Source organism: Notechis scutatus, chromosome 2 (assembly GCF_049901735.1).
Source record: "Notechis scutatus isolate UNSWTSFEM ecotype Mainland chromosome 2, rNotScu1.2, whole genome shotgun sequence".
NCBI lineage: Eukaryota > Metazoa > Chordata > Lepidosauria > Squamata > Elapidae > Notechis > Notechis scutatus.
Window position 1 is genome coordinate 125826988 of NC_142010.1, and position 21664 is coordinate 125848651.

A 21664-nucleotide genomic window follows, 5' to 3' on the forward strand; every position below is an offset into this window, starting at 1 on the left:
ATAGAAGTAGTCCAAACTTTATGTTGCTAAACAAGACATTTAAGTGAGTTGTGCCTTATTTTATGACCTTTTTGCCACAGTTGTTAAGTGAATCACTGCAGTTAAGTTAGTCACAAACTTGTTAAGTGAATCTGGCTTCCACCTTGACTTTGCTTCACAAAAGGTAATCACATGACCCAGGACACTATAACTGTCATAATTATGAGTCGATTGCCTAGCGCCCAAATTTTGATCTCCTGACAATGGAGATACTGCAATGGTTGTACGTGTGAAAAATGGTCATGTCACTTTTTTCAGTGCCATTGTAACTTCGAATGGTCACTAAAAGAATGGTTGTAAGTCGAGGACTATTTTAGAGCAGGGGTCCCCAACCACCGGTCCGTGGACCGGTACCGGTCCGTGGAACAAGTCCTACCGGGCCGCTGGCTTGCTGGCGCCGCCATCTTTTGATGAAAAAGTGCTTCCGGTGAGCTTTTCCGGTAGAAAGCTCACCGGAAGCACTTTTTCATCAAAAAGATGGCAGCGCCCAGCTACTGCCGGTACCGGCCGCGCCATAAAAAAGGTTGGGGATACCGGGCCGCGGCGTAAAAAAGGTTGGGTATCACTGTTTTAGAGGATGGTCAGCAATTTCCTATTTTTTGCATGCTCAGCATAACAGCCCAGCAGCTATATGTATTATTATTATTCAACCATCTCCATAAGGTATCTTTCCAGCACTTTGCTCATTATTGCTAAAGCAAGAACTGATTAAAATAAACATCTCAGCACTAAACAGTATTTAGAAAAGGATTGAGAACTAGAAGAACTTGCTGAACTGCTTCCCTATCTCCTTTTGAAGGTTCCTCTTTTGGATGAGATATTCCTATCCTTCTCTCCCCCCCTCCCCATTTTTTTGCATTCTAGAAGAAGAATATGGAAATAAAATTAAGCGATGAATGTTTATTACTGTTCTGTAAAAGCACTTAAAACTAAAATGTTAAGTGTTAAACTTACTTAGGCTTTACCCAAACAACTAGAGATATACAGTATTTGATTATTAGATTCAGTTTGTACCAAAAGTGCTTTTTCAAAAGGCACTTTTGTTTTTCCTTGAAGACATTTTGCTTCTCACCCAAGAAGCTTCTTCTATTTTGACTGAATGGTGGGAGAATGGAAGAATTATTTGCAGTCATCTGGTCCTTAGCTCTCTTTGTGAGAGTCACTTGGAGGTTTATCTGTGCCCGCAGAGTCACCTAAATAGTGCAAATGAGCAGGGAATCTTCTGGGAACTGCTGAAAGGACTTGTGTTGTAAACAAGAGATAGGTGGTGTCATATCTCTCTGCTTCTGTTGAGAGAGGGCTGTTCAATCGTAACATAGATGGCCTCTTTGACCCCTTTGAAACCAGTGGTCCTCTCGATCCAGAATGTGGACATTGTTGTCTTCAAAAGAGTGGCCTTTGTCTTCCAAATGCAGATGCACTGATGAATCTTGTCCTAATGGGTTATAGAAAATTGGAATGGAATGGAATGGAATGGAATTGGAATAGAATGTAAAAAGAATAATAAATAAAGTAAATAAATAAACACATAATTTTCTGCTTTTGTGGGAGAGGTTGGCACAGCTTGTTTTCCTGCAAAAAAATGTCCAACTCTATAGTTTGAAGTTATTGGAAAACATTTTCTTAATCCCTACAATTACTTGAAGGACAAGTAATATGAAACTATCAAACTTTGGATATCGCTGCTTAGTAAGAAACCTGTTATATTAAGGATGACTTCAAAGCAAGGCTTTCCTTCAAACTGCACATGAAATTAGTTTGCTTCCTGATGAGCAGTTAATAAAATGCAGTGAATGAGATATTCAATGAATTGTAGAATGGAAAAGCAAGAAATAATTTAGTAGAGGACTGGGATATTGGACTTTAAAGAGAAAAGACCTAGGAGGAAAAGTTCCAGAATAATTTGAGTCTAGAAAGACATGATGAATTTTAGACCTTCAAAATAATGTTAACTTTATCTGACAAAAGATTAAGAGAAACAACTCTGAACTCTGCTTTAACATTGCAGAACTCTTGGGGTGGGGGATGGTCAAAGAAGTTAAAGAAGAAGAATCCAAAAAGAAGGAAGTGTACAAAGATGAGTTCAGACTGAACACACTTTGTTTTAATTTGTGTGCGAAGGAGAGAGATGAAAGGAAAGCCCCAGGAATTCAAGGATGTAAAAGATTATCAAATTAATGGAGGAAGTTAGTTATATTATAAGCTACGGGAAGATGTGACAGTAAAAAGGGTCTCTATGTTTAGAGGTAGTCTATGACTGGGAACTGATACTTTGCAGGAACCAAATCAAACCAAACCAAACAAAAAAACAAAAAAACTACAGTAGCTGACAGTGATGCATAACAGAGATCAGTTACCATGATAAGCTAGGTAATAATGAGAAATAACACTACCGTTAATGCAGACTTGGAATTTAAGGAGGATGTCTTGAGGGCAAGACTAGAGGCAGGACTTCAATTGGAGAGGGGCTGTAAAATGGCTATAGATAAATTTACTATTTACATAGTGGCAAGGCCATTAAGCAGTTATATCCATTAAAAGTTAGTGCAGCACCCCGATGTTGACCTTTCCCCCACTGTTCAACAATGTTTATAAAAATCCCTATAACTAGAATTATTTAATAAATCTGAGAAGCTAATTCGACTAGAATAACAACCATCAAACTCTGCTACTTCATCCTGAGGTTGGAAATTTTTGATCTTATATACTTGATGCTAAGTTGACACTTGTTGCCAAACAAGAAAATATTTCCTGCTTGTCTCAGACCTAATCTTTCCTTATTAAATAAGACTTGTTCAAATTCCAGGTAACCATGATAGAGATTTGGGGATACAACCCTGTAATCAACTCAGTAGTTGGTTTTGTGGTTTAGTTTGATGCCAGTTGGCCACCTTTACCTTTGCTTCTCAGTGTTTTTATTTTCTTGCTGGTATAAAATATCATAAATTTTAACTGTGAGGTTTAATCTATATCTGTTTTCTATTCCTTTGTTTGACCTTACTTTAATTTAGATTTAAAGAGCTATAAGATTTCTGTTTTTGCATTGTCCTCACAGTTGGCAACTCACAGGCCTAACAATTAAGGCACAGATGCCTTTGTGATCTGTGGCAAAGGGTCATATTGAAACGAATCATAACTGCCTTCTATGATCTTCTTGAGTTATGAAGAGGCTTTTAGTTTTATATAGATTTTGTCATTGTGCAGTGTGTGTGTGTGTGTGTGTGTGTGAGAGAGAGAGAGAGAGAGAGAGAGAGAGATTTCAAAGTAGTCTTGATTTTTTTATGACTGCCTGGACAAGTCCCTGAAGTTGATTAGGGAACTGCAGGTTTAAACATATAAAGAAGGTTACTGGAATTGGGTATATCTAGTTTAATGTAAACAAGGACTATGGGTGACAAGATAGTAGTGTTCCAATATCTCAGGGGCTGCCACAAAGAACAGGGAGTCAAGCTATTCTCCAAAGCACCAGAAGGCAAGGCAAGAAACAATGGCTGGAAACTAATGAAGGAGAGAAGCAACCTAGAACTAAGGAGAAACTTCCTGAGAACAATTAATCAGTGGAACGACTTGCCTCCAGAAGTTTAAATGCTCCAGCCCTGGAAGTTTTTAAGAAGAGACTGGACAACCATTTGTCTGAAATGGTGTAGGGTCTCCTGCCTGAGCAGGGGGTTGGACTAGAAGATCTTCTAAGGTCCCTTCTGAGTCTGTTATTCAGTTTTCTTGGCAAGATTTCAGAAGTGGTTTGTCCTTGTGTCCTTAATCGGACTGAGAGATTGACTGAGATTGAGGTAACCAAGGTAGCTTCATGCCAAAGATGGACCTAGAACTTAGGGTCTCCCAGTTTCCAGCCTGATGCCTTAACCACTACACCAAACTGGTTTCCAACTAATGAGTAATGATTTTTAATTTGTGCAAATTCTGTTGTTTTTCCCCGTGAATGTGATTTTCCCAGTCAACTGTTGCTATATGCCGACGACCTGATCCTCATCTCATAAACTATGGTTGGGAAAGACATTTATCATCTCTAGGGGATAACTTTAATTTAGTGTTTAATTTAGTGTTTAGTGTCTGACCCTGTACAATGCCCCTCCAGCTTTGACCTTCCCAGGAAAAACTGGAGAGCACTTTCTATAGTTCAGAGGTGTCCAACCTTGGCAACTTTAAGATTTGTGGACTTCACCTCCCAGAATGGCTGGCTAAGGAATCCTGGGACTTGAAGTCCACAGGTCTTAAAGTTTCCAAGGTTGCCTGCTGTTAGTCAATCACTGAGGCTAAAAGTAAATCATATTTTGGCAACAAGAGAGTGGCTTTGAGGTACAATCTGGTGATAACCAAGTGGCTTTGAGGTACAACTTGGATAGTAATGTTAACATGGAAACCACACCCTGAATGGTAATCACCCAGATGATTACTTTGCTTCTATATCTACATCAACATCACAAGCCCCAACAAGCACACACAAGAGTTTAGAGTTATTTTAATATACTCTTCCTCTAATATGATTCATGCAGTCATCTTCCAGAGAAGCCTCTTTGGAATCTGTTGGACGAATGTTGTACAAAAGAATGGACACAAATTTGGCATTAGAACTCATCACAAGGACAGAGTAATATTAGAGCATTTCATCCTTCTAGGACACTCCTTGGGCCTCAAAGTTACTGTTTTGGAAAAAAAGGGGGGGGACATTAACTCCAAAATTGAGTAAAAGGTTGCTGAACTCACATTAAAAGGTTTCAGGAAATCACAAAGAGTCTTAACAATACTACAGTTTTAAACACAACTGTTAATTGATACGGGGCTGATCCTTTGACTCACATGTAAATTACAACTACATAACCAAGCTGTCATCCACTCTCTTCCATCCCCACCCTAAATTTAAATCCTAAATCAGTCTCACCATTCTGGCACCAAGTGAATAAGCAAAGAGAGAAGCAGGTGTGATGGTAATGCAATGAGGAAATTGTAAACAATAATTTGTACATACTCCATTGGCTAGAGATGCCAAACTGGGGGATGTGTTTAGGAAAATGGGAGTTCCGGAAGATCTTACTTGTTCTCATCCTCATGAAAAAAGGTACACATAGGACAGGAAGCAATAGGTACAAATGAAATCTGCAGAAACTGACTAGATCTAGGTCAGTAAAGGAATAAGACAAGGCTGCGTGTTCTAATTTGTTCAACCTGCATGCTGAATACATTATTGAGTAAGACTGTGCTAGGAATGATCTGTATGGTTTTAAAACTGAAGAAAGAAAGATTATGCGATACTGATACTACTCAGATAGCTGAAAAGGCAAATGATTTGCAAGTGTAATCATGAAAGAAAAGCAGTCCCAAAAGTGCTTTTCAAAAGGCAACCCGGATGTTCTTGGATTTTTTTCCCTTGAAAACACTTTGCTTCTCATCCAAGAAATGTCTTCAGTTTTGAATGATGGAGAATAGAAGGATTTATATTCTTTGCATCTGGTCATTAGCACCCTGAAGACATTTGTTTCTTTGTTGGTTTATTTAATTTATAGGCTGCCCATCTTACCTCAAGATAACTCTGGACAGTTTTTCTTCTCCAATAATTTCTGATTAACAACTAAAATTATATAATAACCTTCAGAGCTCAAAATAACTTGGTCAATTACAAAAATAAAAGTTTCTTAAATAAACAAGAAACAATGGATGGAAACTAATCAAGGAGAGAAGCAACCTGGATTTAAGGAGAAACTTCCTGATAGTGAGAACAATTAACCTGTGGAACAGAAGTTGCCTTCAGAGGTTGTGGCTGCTTCATCACTGGAGGTTTTTAAGAAGAGACTGGACAGCCACCTGTCTGAAATGGTATAGGGTCTCCTGCTTGAGGAGGGGCCTGGAAGACCTCCAAGGTCCCTTCCAACTCTATTTTGATTCTGATTCAGACAATTTCTTTTCCCTAGGATGTTTGACCTAGGATCTAGTCGAATTCTTGACCGGTCACCAATACTTTAGTTTCATTTTTGCTTCTCTAAGTGTTCCTAGGTTTAATCTCCTTATCAAATAATTTGCTCTTTAAAAAAAAGCTGAAGGCTTCCCTTGTCCAGTCCTGTCCGGCTCTAGATTCTTGCATTTTAAACTTTTCTTGCTACACTATATTTTCTTTTCAAAAGATCTACTTTAGCAGCATATTCCAAGAGTTGCTGATTAATTGCCTGTAATATCATCAACAAGTCAGAGTTTGCAATGTCTCCTGCAGTAATGATGAAAGACTCCCTGGAGATACAATCACTCAGTATATCTTCCATTCAAACTGAAATTCCAGCCAAAATACTCCAATGGGTGTGTGTGTATGTATGTATGTTTGTACCGTGTTTCTCCAACAATACGGCCTCCCCCAATAGAAAGTCCCAGCATGTTTTATAGGCATAAAATCAAATTAAGCCCCTCCCCCCAATTAAACATGCGAAATGGGGGGAATGGTGGTGGGGCCTTCCCGTTAGGAAGTACTTTTGTTGCATACCCAGATATGGTGCTGCCTGCGTTGACTTCGGCGTTGGTGGGGCACTTTGTATCGGGAGACCTTCCACCACCGTTGCTTTCCCTTCTCCCCGTGTTGCCGCGGCGTTTGGAGCAACACTGCGGCGTTTGGTGCAGCCATGCGCTGCCAGCCAGGGCTCCTCCCTGCAACTGGAGCCCAGTGGAGACACTCGGCTTCAGGCGCTCCTGGCGCCACCTTCCCTTCACCTTCGAAGGCAAAGCCAATTCTTTTAAAAAACGATGTCCTACTACCGGTACAACAAAGCCTCCCCTGCCCGAGAGGGCAGCCCAACCCCACGTGGGGAGGCGAATCTCCCGGGGCCGCAGCACACGATCGGCCCACCCCGGGAGAAGCGCCCAGCCGCCATCCCTGTTTGGTGCTGGGCAGAGCACAAAGAGCTTCGCCTGGGGCGCCGGGTGCAGCTGACAGGCAGGCCCACCTGCCCAGCGGCAGAGCTTTCGCCAAGGCAGCGAGCGCCTCCCCACCAGGCCCTTCACTCATCCGGCCAGGGCTGCGCCAGAGCCGTGCGGGCTGAGCAGAGCCGGGAAAGCAAGCCGCGGGTGCGCGCCTGCCTGCCTGCCAAGCGAAAGAGCCGGGCCAACCTGAGCTTGGCTTCCTTCCCAAGTCCTTCCAGCCTGAACCTGAAGGGGCCACCAGGAGACGCTGCCCGAGGCAATGATAGCGCCCACCCATCCATGGACAGGGAGGCGAGGTGACGGCAGTGCTGCTTCCCTGGCCAGCAGGTCCGGCGGAGAGAGCCCGAAGCTGCCCGTCCTTTCCACCCCTCACCCAGCCCGTCCCCACGCATCTCCAAATGCGCCGGCAGCTCCAAACGCTGCAGCAGCACAGGCATCGGGCAGAGGCACTCACTCGACAGGGCTCAGCTCGGAGGATGCGGCGCAGGCCGTAACCTTGCCTCCCTGTCCACGGATGGGTAGGCGCTATCACTACCTCGGGCAGCCTCTCCCGGTGGCCCCTTCAGGTTCGGGCTGAAGAGACTTTGGAAGGAAGCCAAGCTCGGGTCGGCCTGGCTCTTTCGCTTGGCAGGCGGGCGCGCACCCGTGGCTCACTTTCCCAGCTCTGCCCAGCCGGCTCTGGTGCGGCCCTGGCGGGATGAGTGGAGGGTCCGGCAGGGAGGCGCTCGCTGCCTTGGTGAGAGTTCCGCTGCTGGGCAGGAGGGCCTGCCTGTCAGCTGCACTGGGCACCCCAGGCCAAGCTCTACACGCTCTGCCTGGCGCCAGGCAGGGATGGCGGCTGGGTGCTTCGGGAGATTTGCCTCCTCCCCATGTGGGGTTGGGCTGCCCTCTTGGGCAGGGGAGGCTTTGTCGCACCGGTAGTAGGGCGTCGTTTTTAAAAGAATTGGCTTTGCCTTCGAAGGCGAAGGGAAAGCGGTGACAGGAGTGCCTGAAGCCGAGTGTCTCCGCCAGGCTCTGGTTGCAGGGAGGAGCCGTGGCTGGCCGCGCGTAGCTGCGCCAAACGCCGCAGTGTTGCTCTAAACGCCGCGGCAGCACGGGGAGAAGGGAAAGCAACGGTGGCGGAAGGTCTCCCAATACGAAGTGCCCCACCAATGCTGAAGTCAACATCCAAGCCGTTGCCCCCCGCCCGAGGATGTAAGGGGGGGGGAATTAAGTCACCCCCGAAAAGACGGCCTAGCTGTTTTTTCGGGGGGTAAAAAAAAAAAAGTCCTGGCCTTATTTTGTGAGAAACACGGTATGTAGTTAATTTCTTAGGTGAAGTCACACTCCTCCTAAGTGAGATGTAGGTGGAGGGTGATATGACAGAAGGCAGCTGTTCCATAGTGGGGAAAAGAATGCAGAGAAGGAAAAGGCTGCAAATATTTGTTGATGTAGCAAATGATCTCCCTAAAACTCCAAGGGGAGAAACAATATAAATAATAGTTTTATTTTTTCTTCCTAGCAATCCAAAACATGTTCGTCATTTGAAGAAGAGAGAGGAAAAAAACCCTGAGTCTTGATAAATCACAACTTTGCTGAAAGTCACATTATTGAATCCTACACTGATTGGACCACTGACATATTCAACATAGTGCAGATTCATAAGCATGTTAAAAATGGCACATTTGATGTGTAACTCTTTTGATTCTTGAGATACAGTGGTAGGTTGGTATTCAACTGCTTTGAAACTCATCAAATTTGGTACTCAACACATTTGACATGAAAATTTTGTCTCAGTACTCATCGTTTGTTTGGTACTGAATGAACAAGCTAGAAGTTGTCAATGTCAGCTGCCTTGTGACTCAATACATTACTCCTCATGAGAAAAATTTGTTTGGGACTTATCATTTTTGGTACTCATTGTGCCTCCCAGAACTAATTAATAATGTGTTCCAAGGTACTACTATATATTAATAAAAGCTAACGCAATAGCAAAAAGGTAAACTGTGGCATTGGTTCAACTCTGCAACTCACCAATCTTTTTAAATTTGGATCTGAGAAAGGAAGATGTTATACCTGTGGAATAATAGCAAACGTAACATGAATAATGAGCCAATAATTAGAAAAGGTAAAAGACTAAAATAGCTCAGTTACTAGAACAAGACTGAATCATAGAAACAGAAATCATAGAAACAGAATGAATTCTAACTAAATAAAAATCACAAAGAAAAGAAGGAAGTAAATTTGAAGTAAATCAATATAGTAACAGAAAGATAGGAGTAATCAGAAAGGCTGTTAAACAACTATAAAATGGGTCAAACCAAAACGAATATTTAAACAAATCTTACAGTATTAAATGCCAGTAAGAATAAAAGAAAATTAGAGCCAAGATTTAGGGGGAACAATTAAAAAACACCAGCTAAGAATGAAAAGTGATAGGAGACAAAAATATTTGAAAAGGGGTGGTGGGGAAATAAAGCCAAAAAAAGAAAATAATGCAAGAATAAAGATCACTTCACTTCATATAATTATGGGAAGCATATGAAAAAGAGCGATGTCATAGGAATAGGTTGTTATCCAACTTTGGGGGGAACTTTGGAAAGAATTGAAGTCCACAGGTTGTAAAGGGGCCATAACTGCCGCTAAAGAACAATCAACACTAAACAACCATTGGGAATGGTTTAATTTGGACTTTTGCAGAAAGCATAGGTAGATTTATTCTCCTAAATTGCACCTCTCAATTTTATAATACTAGTAGACAACCTGTGATACCTTCAATTATCCTTTTGGAGATATTTCCTACCAGATTCCGCAATGCCTTCAACAATGACAGGGCTTTTAATGTATGGTCTTCACTGGAAACATTGGGGTACATTCCAAGACATATTTTTTTTGAAAACAGCATGTGTTGAACTGTATACAGGAAGTCTATGACTTACAACTATTTGTTTAGTGACTGTTCAAAGTTACAACTGCATTGAAAAAAGTGATTTACAACCAGTTCTCACACTTATGACCATTGCAGCATATCCCTGGTCATGTTATCAAAATCTGGATGGTTGATTACCAGCATAATATAAGTGATTAGGACAATTCTTATGAAAGTAGATAGTTCTTTGTCTGCCACATTTAAGGCAAAGATGAATTATATGTAACTTCAATATACTTTTTGACTCTGACCTAAGTCATCTTTCACTATTGGTCCCGTTTGCTAAAATTGGCAAGAGTTGGTGTCCAATGTCATTTGGAAGATCTCAGATGTGATATATAAAAAGTCAACTTCCAGTATAGTTATGTTTCTCCCTCAATGCTGATTATTAAATGTGAATGGGAAGATGGAATCTTTAAACATGCCTAAGAATGAAGAGATTGTCTTAATGCAACTGCTTGTGTATTTTATTCCTAGCTCAGAAACATCTTGGTAACATTTCTAACATCTTTATAAGTAATGGGGAATTTATTGGTTTTGTATCTTTTTAGGAGTGATACATATTTTCTAAAGTACCAAAAGGCAAGACAAGAAACAATGGATGGAAACTAACCAAGGAGAGAAGCAACTAAGGAGAAATTTCCTAATGGTGAGAGCAATCAACCAATGGAATAGCTTGTCTTCAGAAGTTTTGGGTGCTCCATCACTGGGCAAACTTTTGCCTTATATTATATAGGGCAGGGGTGTCAAACTCATGTCACAGTGGCATCACATGACTTTTTCCCTCTTTGCTAAACCAGGCATGGGTGTGGCCAGCACCTGAGGCATCCAGCCCATGGGCCAGGAGTTTGACAGCCCTGGTATAGGGTCTCTTGCTCAAGCAGGGGATTGGATTAAAAAAACCTCCAAGGTCCCTCCCAACTCTATTATTTTATGTTCTATGTTTTAAGTTGAGGAAATGTTGCCTCAGAATTGACAAAATTGCAGATTTACAGATCAAAACTGTTAGATTCAGTTCAAAGAAAACTCAATGACTTCTGGGAAGAAACTTAATTGAGACCCAACTTTTCATCCACAAATCACTGTATTTCTGAACTGGAAATATGAACTGGAAGACAAAACTGCTGATCAACAATATGAAAAACTTTTCATCCTGTTCAATTGGTTGGGCCCACCTTCCTGGAAATTATGACAAAATGTTAAGGGAGAAAAGAAAGCATATTTGAATCAGCTGTTAAAGTTTGGGTTATGGAATCAAAATGAGCATTTGGCTCAAAGAGAGATTGTGGACAGCCATCTGATTATAGTTGTAATGTTCTTTAGTTTACCATTTATATTAATAACTTGCATTATATTCTGTTTATTGTACATTGCTGGAGGCTTTTTTGTAGTGGAGTTTGCAAATACTGTTAAATACCTAGAAATTCTTTTCCATCTACAATTACTAAAGCTCATTTTAAAAATACAATATAATAGTTCTCAACTGACCACAATTGAGCTCCAAATTTCTATTACTAAGCAAGGCATTTGTTAAGTGAATTTACCCCACTTTACAATCTTTCTTGCCACAGTTGCTAAGCGAATCACTGCAGTTGTTAAATTAGTAATATGGTTGTTAGTGAATATGGCTTCCCCATTGAGTTTGTTCATCAGAACGTTGCAAAAAGTTATCACACTACACCGAGAATACTGCAAAGATAGCAGTGTTCCAGTATTTGAGTGGTTGCCACAAAGAGGAGGGGGTCAAATTATTCCAAGGCACCAGAGGGCAGGACAAGAAACAATGGATGGAAACTAATCAAGGAGAGAAGCAACTTGGAATTAAGGAGAAACTTCCTAACAGTGAAGACAATTAACCAGTGGAACAGCTTGCCTTCAGATGTTGTGGGTGCTTCATCACTGGAGAAGAGACTGGACAATCACTTGTCTGAAATGCTATAGGATCTCTTGCTTGAGTAGGGGGCTGGACTAAAAGACCTCCAAAGTCACTTCCAGCTCAATTTTAATTCTAAACCATCATAAATATGAATCAGTTACCAAGCACCTGAATTTTGATCCCATGACCCCGGGATGCTGCAATCATCATAAGTGTGAAAATGGTGATAAGTCACTTTTTTCAGTGCCGTTGTAACTTTGAACAATCATTAAATGAACTGTTGTAAGCCAAGAACTACCTGTACTTGTTAGCAGTGCTGAAACAGAACATAGCTTTAGTGGGATTAAAACTGTTATTCCGTGTTTGGTGTAGTGGTTAAGTCTGGTGTAATGGATAAAACAGCAGGCTAAAATTGGCAGATGGCAAGTTGTAGTCCTGACCTAGGCACCAAGCCAACTAGGGCCAGTCAGCCCTGGGAAGCAGACCACTTCCAAAACACCAAGAAAACTGCAAGGATTTGTATAGGCAGTCACCAGGAACCAATACACATAGGTGCAAGAAATTAACAGTTGGCCATACATCCAACTTGGTGTCAAAAAGACATCTCTAGCTGTCTTTACTCTAGAGTAAATTGAGATCCAGAACTTTTTGTGAAGACTTGGCACCTGCAACTGACATTGGAATTTATGCCCCTAAAGTTTGAAGAACCACCACAGAATATGCAAAGTGAAGGAGCATTTGTTGACCACAAATGTGACTATTTTAAACCAGTGTTTTTCAAACATGGAAAGTTCAACAGGTATGGACTTCAATTCCCAGAATTCCCCAGCCGGCAGGGTGGCTGAGGAATTCTGGGAGTTGAAGTCCACAACCACGTTTAAAAAAACACTTGATTTAAATTGTTTTCCCCCCTTTACTTTGTATTATCCGCAGATACGAAACAACGTTTTCAAGGGAGTTCAATATTGTTTCTAAGCAGTCACGCAAAGCGTGGAAAAGATCCCCGGGGTGCATCTGGCGGTAATAACCGTTTTTGAGTAGAGGAAACCCACGAACTTTCCTGAGGTAGCTCGAATGCTAACAAGCCTTACTCGCGCCCTATCTCCCATTCATCGTGTCAAGAGACCCATGGCCAGGATTTGTTTTATTCCATTACAGACCGATGGTGAGAATGAAGAACCAACGCGACTAACAAAGCCTAAGAAACACCCATCATCAAGCTCAGGAAACGTCTTCATAATTTTTAATCCCACTGCAAAATAAGAACTTCGAACGACCCAGATGGGACTCGAACCCACAATCCCCAGCTCCGGAGGCTGATGCCTTATCCATTAGGCCACTGGGTCACTCAGCAAAGAGCTGTGAGAGCCGCGTTCTAAGGGCCCCTCCCGATCACGCATGACTCCGCCCACCCACGTCCGTCCTTTCCCTCCTGGTTTAGTTTTCCGTCATTAGGAAATTGGCCGCGCCCCCTCCCGCTCGGTTAGGTTCGTGTTCTACCAGCTCACGCCCCCTCATCTCGCTACCCTTTTGAGTGGGTTTGGAAGCTGGCCGCGTTCTAACTCCTCCTCAAAGGTTTGCCGGCCTGAAACTGATCTACCGCCCGTCTGGAAGCGTTTACCGCTAACCGGCTGTCCATAGTGTCACCACTTAAAAAATGCTGTACGTGATCATATAAACAATGAAGAATCCCCGGTAACCAAGCTGACGACATAACGGTCAATTCTACGCCACGCGGAGTTCGACTCGGAGCGTTTGCTTCGCAAATCACCGCCCCTTTTACGCTGGGAAATGTAGTTCCGCGGGCCTCGCGCTTGGGCGTTCGCGATCGCGAGATCTCGGACTCACGAGAGACACCTCCCTCCTTTCCCTTCCCTCCTCCCCCGGCCCCCCCCTCTCTCTCGGGAACGCGAGAACTTGAGCGTCTTATATTTTTTCAAACTGGCCAATGAGAGGTTTGCTTGGACTCGAATTCGCCAATGAGAGCGTGAGGCCTCAAGAAATTTAAATCACACCTCGAGGAGACGGGGGTGGGAAAACGAGAGTGGGAGCTCCGCAGCTCCAGCAGTTCGGCGCAACGTGTTGGGTCGCTGTCGGAAAAGCCGCGCCGAGTCTACAAGGAGCGAAGGGTGCGCTGAAACTTAGGACGGTGGGGTGAGGCAGGCTTCCTTAGAGGCGTCCGAAATCGGGGAAACGTCGGCAGGCTGTGGTGAAGGTTCAAAAGCCCGGGGACGGAGGAATGTTAATAAAAGAGCTTTCCAGACCGGGATGGTTCCGGTCACCCACCTTCTTCTCTCTGCCGCCGCTCGTTCGTTCGTTCGTTCGTTCGTATTTGTTACGTTGTTTCACGAAACCTTCATTTCTTAGCTAGGGAAACAGCCACGGCGCTTTTCGTTCTCCCGGGTTGGCTCATTTAGCCGAGGTTTAACTCAGTTGGCTCACTTTTCTGGGTTCGCGCAACACGCTGGTCTGTAAATTGATGAGAACCAAATAAATTGCGGTTGGCTGGTTTGGGGTGGGGTGTCTTGTGAACACTGCCGGCGAATTAGGCGTGTGTTTGGGGAGAGGATGTGAGGATAAACAACAGCGTTGCGTGTAATGCCTAGTGCCCTAAAAATTCTCTTTCGCAGTTTCAATGGACTTTCTGCAAGAGTGACTGCAGACCCAAAGTAAATGTCCAGAATAAAGGAAATAAGTTCAGAGATTGTTGAGCTCACTTCCTTCCGAAGAGAAATTAAAACGCTATGAGAGCCAATCCCTCTTAATTCAGAGGCATAAAGTTTGAAATCGAGTCAGCTGTGTATCTTAAACGTTCTCAAACTTGAAACCCAAAGGAAAGTTTATATTTAAATACCATTTAGATCAATATTTGAATAAAATAGGCTTGGAACAGAGCTGCCTCTTAGGCTGTAAACTGCATTTTGCCCGGTGTTTGCCAGCTGTTGGTAATTTACAAATGGATGCCAATTGCAGTTCTGCAGTCAATATAGTTGAAGGGTAATATCTTAATTTTAACTATTGGGTCTTTTTGTAGGTTTAGAGACAGATCTGTATAACAGTCACCATGTCTACCAATGAGAATGCTGGGGCAATGGCTGCCCGCCTGAACAGATTCAAGAACAAGGGCAAAGATTCCAATGTGAGTAACTGTCAACTGGAGATACAACTGCTTGTATTTTTAAAGCAGTAGCTCAGCTTTTCAACGTATGTGTTTTCACTAGGAAATGAGGCGACGACGAATGGAAGTCAATGTAGAGCTGAGAAAAGCTAAAAAAGATGACCAAATGCTTAAAAGGCGAAATGTAGGCACTTTTCCAGATGATGCTACTTCACCTCTGCAAGAAAATCGGGGCAATCAGGTAAGTGCCTATTTTATAAGCAGGGGTGGGATTCTACTGGTTCTGTCCACTTCTGTAGAGCCAGTTGCTGTGAAAAGCAACAAACAGAGCATACATAGAACTGGTTCTATGTTTGCTGCTGTTTTGACCCACCCGCCCGCCTGGTTTTTTGTAGTTCTGGTTTTGCATAGGTATTTTTCCCAGTCCAAATGAAGGGGGCAGAGATTCAACCTGAGGCTTTCTGTTCACGATTATTGAGCTGTAGGCCTTCCTCATTTAGAATAACACATTTTTTATCTACTTTCATTTGACTTCTGTGGACAAAGTAAGTTTGAACATTGGAATGTTAAAAGAAGGAAGTGTTTTGTTCTATTTTAGTTAAATGAAACTAAAATTAATGTGTGTAATGTAAAATTTGTGTTTGTAATGGTATAGCATTAGTGAGGTCATTTTCCAAGACTACTATAATTGTTAAACTTAATGTAGTTGTTTGAAATGTTGCCTTGTAGGTTGCTGTCCACTGGTCTGTAGAAGAAATTGTTAAAGGCATTAACAATACTAATTTAGAATTCCAGCTGCAGGCTACTCAGGCTGCCAGGTAAGTGTCACTACGAATTACATTCTGCATGAAACAAACTGCAGATAAGAGATGAAAAATTGTAACTTGCGGTTTCATAGTAACACAGGACAAGAAGATAAAAACTTGATACAGTTTTTAGCACAGTAAAAATGCATACTTATTTAATGGGTTACCCAAAATCTATTTTTATTTAGTTTTGGCAATGCAGTGTACAATCCAGAAAATTGTGACTTTGTGCAGGATATGAGCCCAACTGATATATAATGGTTAGATGAGAGTAATGGGAATATCTAAATCTTTAGGAAACAAATCAGCAAACTAATTTTGAAAACATCTCTTGGTACAAGATATTGGTACAAAATAAAGCAGCAGTTGGGAATATGCAAGATACTGTAAAAGTGATAGTATATGTCATTCAGTCTATTAGTAATTGCTAGAAAACTTTGGACTTGCTATATGTGTACGAAAAACTGTGAACCTCATCCATGTTAATTGCCACTAGACAGAGATTTTGCATCTTATGATGCTTTGCAACAAAAGGAATATTTCATTGTTCTGCATCTAATTGAAACTGTAGTGACCAACTTTCCAAAATAAAATATGACTAAGACCTGTTGTCATGGAAATGTAAATTTTCTCTAAAATATAGATAGGAAAGCTAAATTTATTTCTTTTACACATAGGAAACTGCTATCCCGAGAAAAGCAGCCCCCTATAGACCAGATTATTAGGGCTGGCTTGATACCAAAATTTGTGTCCTTTTTGGGAAAAGCAAACTGCAGCCCTATTCAGTTTGAAGCTGCTTGGGCACTGACCAATATTGCTTCCGGCACATCAGACCAGACAAAAGCTGTAGTAGAGGGTGGAGCAATTCCTGCCTTTATATCTCTACTGGCTTCTCCTCATACTCACATTAGTGAGCAAGCTGTATGGGCTTTGGGGAATATTGCAGGTAAGTTAGTAAAACTGGTGTGTTTCTTATAAGTAATAGTACGAAAAAAAGCCAACGTGTTTCATTTGAAATGCAAGTCATTTTTTTCATATTTGTATAGTGCATAGATACATAACTGTTTTTCCAAGTACAATCCTATGCCAGCATTTTCAACATTTAGAGCTGAGTGCGCCGTATTATATGGAACTTATGTAGCTATTTCAGAGCCTTTTCTAGAATTCATAACATTAAATGTTGAAGGCTGAGGGGATATCACTTAATATATGGGAGTTTGTTAAATATGCCCTTGTCCTTAAAAGTTTCATTATGGTGTCTAGATAGAAATTATGTATGATTTTGTACATTTCAATGCAACACATTTCAAGATCCCCCCCCCCCTCCAACTCTGCAATGCTACTGTTGAAATCATTTCTACGCAGTGGCATTCAATGACTAACATCTGTGACTGCAATGTTCTCTGGCTTCTGGCTGATTGTGGCTAGTTCCAAGGGTTTTAATGCTGTTACCATTAGGTTTCCTTTTCTTCTTGAATAGTTTTCTATGGCTGTTATATTATTTTTATAATGCTTGGATTGTGATCAAGTCAGCTTGTCATGGTGATATTCCTGCCCTGAATTAGCAGTAATTCCATATGACCTCTTAGTCTTAGCATTTGACACTCTATTTCTACCTTCAGGTGATGGCTCTGCTTATAGAGACTTAGTTATTAAATATGGTGCACTTGATCCACTTTTGGCTCTGCTTGCTGTTCCTGATCTCTCTTCTATAACTGTAAGTGTGAATTCTCAGCTAAAATCTTAAACATGAAAATCAATTTCAGCATTACTTAATCATAACCATGTTTTTCTTTTCAGCTTGGCTACCTGCGTAACATAACTTGGACTTTGTCAAACCTCTGCCGTAACAAGAACCCTGCACCACCCATTGAAGCTGTTGAACAGATTCTGCCCACTTTAGTTCGCCTATTGCATTACCATGACCATGAAGTTTTGGCAGACACATGCTGGGCTATTTCTTATTTGACTGATGGCTCAAATGATAGAATTGAAGTAGTGGTCAAAACTGGCCTAGTGCCACAATTGGTGAAACTGCTAGCATGTGGAGAAGTTCCAATAATGGTAAGATAAATTAGTGAAGGTTATGAAGTGCTGAAATTCTTTGTATAGGAGATAGTTCTGTAGTAATGTCAACTTCTTGAGAAGTGTACTTTTAATATTCTTTGGTTTAGAAATATTTTCAGTATATTCATGTTGCTCAAATTGCAAGCTCTTTTGGGTGAATATAGTGTTCTGTTGAGATGGCTCTACCTCCTTCTTTGACATAAAGTATTGAAATATCCTTGTGATTTTCTATTTGGACATAACTGATTTTTCATATCACAAAGTTCTATTCCTGCCTTAGGTATAGACCTAACTGGCTAAATTTGGACCAGTCGCTTTCTCTCAACCTTAGGAAGCAGACATTAGCAAAAAGGGGGAAAAAAGTAAACTTTGATATCTTGCCAAGAAAGCTGCAGGGACATGTTCAGGCTGTTGCCAGAAGTTGGCACTGATTGAATAGCCATGAAATTGACCAGATATATGAATTCCACAAAGGTGTCCCCTACTGTATAATGATAAGATTTTTAAATCTTTTTAAAACATTTTTACAGTAGGAATATAATTGTTCTGTAATGTTGTTATTGCATTTTATGTTTGTGATGAAGTAGATGATCTAGGCAGCTTTTAACAATGTTCGTTAATAGTATATACTTAGAATAATATTGAGAATTGCATTAAGAACTTTTGTGGGTGGGCAGGCAGGCAGGCTTGTATGTAAATATTGAGATATTGCAAGGATTTCTTCCATATTCTGTAGACTGAGCATGCCCCCAGACAGCTCAAAATCCTCCAACTTTCAACATATGATTTATACACTTTAGCTATGTTATATTTTTATATGCAGCCCAATATCTGAAACCTCTTTTCCAGACTCCATCATTAAGAGCTATAGGAAACATTGTAACTGGGACTGATGAGCAAACTCAAAGTGTAATAGATGCTGGAGCACTAGCTGTCTTCCCAAGTCTGCTTATTCACCCCAAAAACAACATCCAGAAAGAAGCTGCATGGACTATGTCTAATATAACTGCTGGCCGCCAGGATCAGATCCAGAAGGTTGTGGACCACGGGCTTGTTCCATATCTTGTTAGCATCTTAAAAAAGGTAACGCTGAAAATATATTTTGATATCTCTTTGCCTTGCAATGAACTTTGGCTTTAAAAACATATGATTTGCCTCTGGGTAGATATTTTTAAAGATAAAAATTATTAAATTCATAGTCTGCCTATAAGGTTTTATTTTCTATCTCGATGTTTCAGAGACACATTTTTTTTAAACTTTTTGGGAAAGTAATAAAAATACAGTCTATGAAATACCTTTGCTATTTAAGAATATGGGATCTGTCACATTCCTAATTTAAAAGGTATACTTAAGCAGTGTTCTTTAAATGTTTTGGCCATGTAGAACTAGAAGAAAGAAGGAAATTTGTTTGATCCTATGATATTTTAGAAGGTTCTTTTATCCTTCAGGTGGTTTTTGGACTTGAACGTGCTGTCTTCTTTCCAGCCTGATATTTTAAAGAACCAATTTGTTCTAGTGGTTAGTCAGCTAATTAGAGAAGTGCTAGGTTTGAAGATGCAAACTGCCTTATGTTGGTTACTTCTCATCTTTTTGAGGTTATTGCAAATAGAATAAACTTAAAACCATCAGTTTTATGTACCAAAAGCAGTGAAATAATATGCAGGAAATGTCACTGCTTAACACTGCATTTAAATAATAATAATAAAGTGCACTAATTCTTCCATGATGTATCCAAACGAGAGTCCTGTGCTAAGTGGCTGTACAAATCAACTAAACATTTCAAAGGGATAGCAGAAGTGTATAATCTTACAGTTAAACATGTATTTACATTTGTAACCGTGTCACAAAACTAACTTTACAATATTAAACTTTGTCAAGGCTGTTCTATTGCTATCTCCTTATTTTTCTGTATCTTAAAATAGGGAGACTTTAAATCCCAGAAGGAAGCTATATGGGCGGTGACCAACTATACAAGTGGAGGAACAATTGGCCAGATCATTTACCTTGTCCAGACAGGTGTATTAGAGCCATTATTGGATCTACTTGTGGTTAAAGACAGCAAAACAGTCCTGGTGATTCTGGATGCTATTACTAATATTTTTATGGTAAGCTGACAATGCAAATCCACTCTGGGGGTGGGGGAGCATTTTGAAATTAATACTGTGTATTTCACTACCAAGAGCTCTTAAAGCTAAAGCATGTTCAGAATATCTTATTTGTCTGAAATGAAATGTCCATTATCATGACATTATCTCTATAGGCAGCTGAAAAAATAGGTGAGATTGAAAAGCTGTGCATTTTGATTGAAGAATGTGGTGGCTTAGACAAAATTGAAGCTCTACAATCCCATGAAAATGAGCAGATTTACAAATCAGCTGCAACTCTGATTGAAAAATATTTTTCAGCAGAGGTAAGTAAATTCTAAGTTGTCCTTAGTAGAGGCTGCTATATAATCAAAAAGCTACTTGATAAAAAGTAGATACAAAGTTTGTTCATGTAAGGGCTTAACATTCTATAACAATAATAATAAGGGTGCTGCTGCTCTATTAAAAACATGAAAAGATTGGTACTTTTTATATGTACACAAGCACCAATTTGTGCTTAAAATATGACAGTGTATTAGATACTAGACTGTGAAGAAATTTAGAATATTTTAAGTTTTACTCTTTTATTACAGGAGGAAGATGATAATGTTGTTCCAGAGTCTGGTTCTGATGCATATACATTCCAAATTCAAGACAGTCCTGATACCTTCAAGTTTTAAGTCTCTTGACCGTCTTCAGCCTGTTTTTTCCCCACTTTCTGTTCTGTCTCTTGCACTGCCTTTTTTCTATGTGAAATGTGAAATAGCACTTTGTTTCAACTAAAACTACTTGAACAGATCATGGCAGTTACATATGCCAAGTGAACTTGTGTCTTCTACTTATATGTCCTTTTTTTATTCTGTAAATTCTCCAGTTCTGAATCTACTGCCTTTCAGTAGTGGATGTACCTAGATTATATCCGTACTACAGTTAGCTAGACAGAAATGGTTTGTGAATTTTCACTCTCCGTTTGGTTTGCAGAACATACAACGTTCATTAGCAAAAGCAAATCTCTCAGACTGATTTTAAAGAATACTTGTTCAAATGAAATAAAGAGTACTTGTTGAAATGAAATATTTTGAGTATCATCCAAAGTATAAAAAATCATTTTCTGGAGATGCAAAAGAATGCCTGTTATTGTGTTTTCTTTTTTAAAGAGAACTAACACAGAAGAGACCACTTAATCTTGCTGCATGTCAACAACTCTTTATACATATATTAGGGGAAAAATTTTTCCAAAAAAAAAAAAAACTGATTTGGGAAAAAAACCCCCCCCCCCCCCCCCCCCCCCCCCCCCCCCCCCCCCCCCGCCCCCCCCAACAAGGAATTGAGGGACCCCCCCCCCCAACCCCCCCCCCCCCCCCAAAAAAAAAAAAAAAAAAAAAAAAAACAAAGGGCCCCCCCCCCCCCCCCCCCCCCCCCCTTTTTCTCCCCCCCCCCCCCCAAACCCCCCCAAAAAAAAAACCCCCACACCCCCCACACCCCACCCACCCCCCCCCCCCCCCCCCCCCCCCCCCCCCCCCCCCACCCCCCCCGCCCCCAAAAAAAAAAAAAAACCAAAAAAAAAAAACACAACCCCCCAACCCCCCCCCCCCCCCCCCCCCCCCCCCCCCCCCCCCCAAAAAAAACCACAACCCCCCCCCCACCCCCCCCCACTCCTTCCCCTTCCCCGTTTTCTCCCCCGCATGTATCAGAGTCATGTTAGTAGAATGAAAATTATTTGGGGCAGGAAAAGATGGCAAATGCAAATTGAAACATTGATTTATTGTTCTCAGAAGAAGTAGTGCTGTATTATTTTCAAAAGGCCCAATGACATTTTCATACAACTGTCTGGTCTACTGTTTCTCA

General features: G+C 41.1%; 1 protein-coding gene and 1 non-coding gene across 4 annotated transcripts; one reads left to right on the plus strand and one right to left on the minus strand.

Moving 5' to 3' along the window:
- Window positions 1–13014: 13014 nt before the first annotated feature.
- Window positions 13015–13087, minus strand: TRNAR-CCG (transfer RNA arginine (anticodon CCG)). The gene has a single exon. It is a non-coding gene; the product is annotated as a tRNA-Arg (tRNA).
- A 103-nt stretch (window positions 13088–13190) lies between these two features.
- Window positions 13191–20890, plus strand: KPNA2 (karyopherin subunit alpha 2). 3 transcript variants are annotated; one of them, XM_026678766.2, is made up of 11 exons: window positions 13191–13895; window positions 14776–14880; window positions 14963–15100; window positions 15589–15677; window positions 16343–16611; window positions 17288–17382; window positions 17466–17729; window positions 18582–18815; window positions 19655–19837; window positions 19993–20142; window positions 20410–20890. In XM_026678766.2, exons 2-11 carry the CDS (start codon window positions 14806–14808, stop codon window positions 20494–20496), a joined length of 1584 nt encoding a protein of 527 aa, XP_026534551.1. In that variant the 5' UTR covers window positions 13191–13895; window positions 14776–14805; the 3' UTR covers window positions 20497–20890. The 3 variants fall into 3 exon arrangements, with proteins under 3 accessions (XP_026534551.1, XP_026534552.1, XP_087812233.1); XM_026678767.2 differs by having other exon boundaries at window positions 13582–13870; XM_087956107.1 differs by having other exon boundaries at window positions 13768–13950.
- The last annotated feature ends 774 nt before the right edge of the window (window positions 20891–21664 follow it).

Coding starts and splice junctions, on each gene's coding strand:
- KPNA2 (XM_026678766.2), top strand. CDS start 14,806: ATGTCTACCAATGAGAATGCTGGGGCAATGGCTGCCCGCCTGAACAGA. Junction 17,383..17,465: donor CTGATCTCTCTTCTATAACT/GTAAGTGTGAAT, acceptor TTTTCTTTTCAG/CTTGGCTACCTGCGTAACAT. Junction 17,730..18,581: donor GTGGAGAAGTTCCAATAATG/GTAAGATAAATT, acceptor CCTCTTTTCCAG/ACTCCATCATTAAGAGCTAT.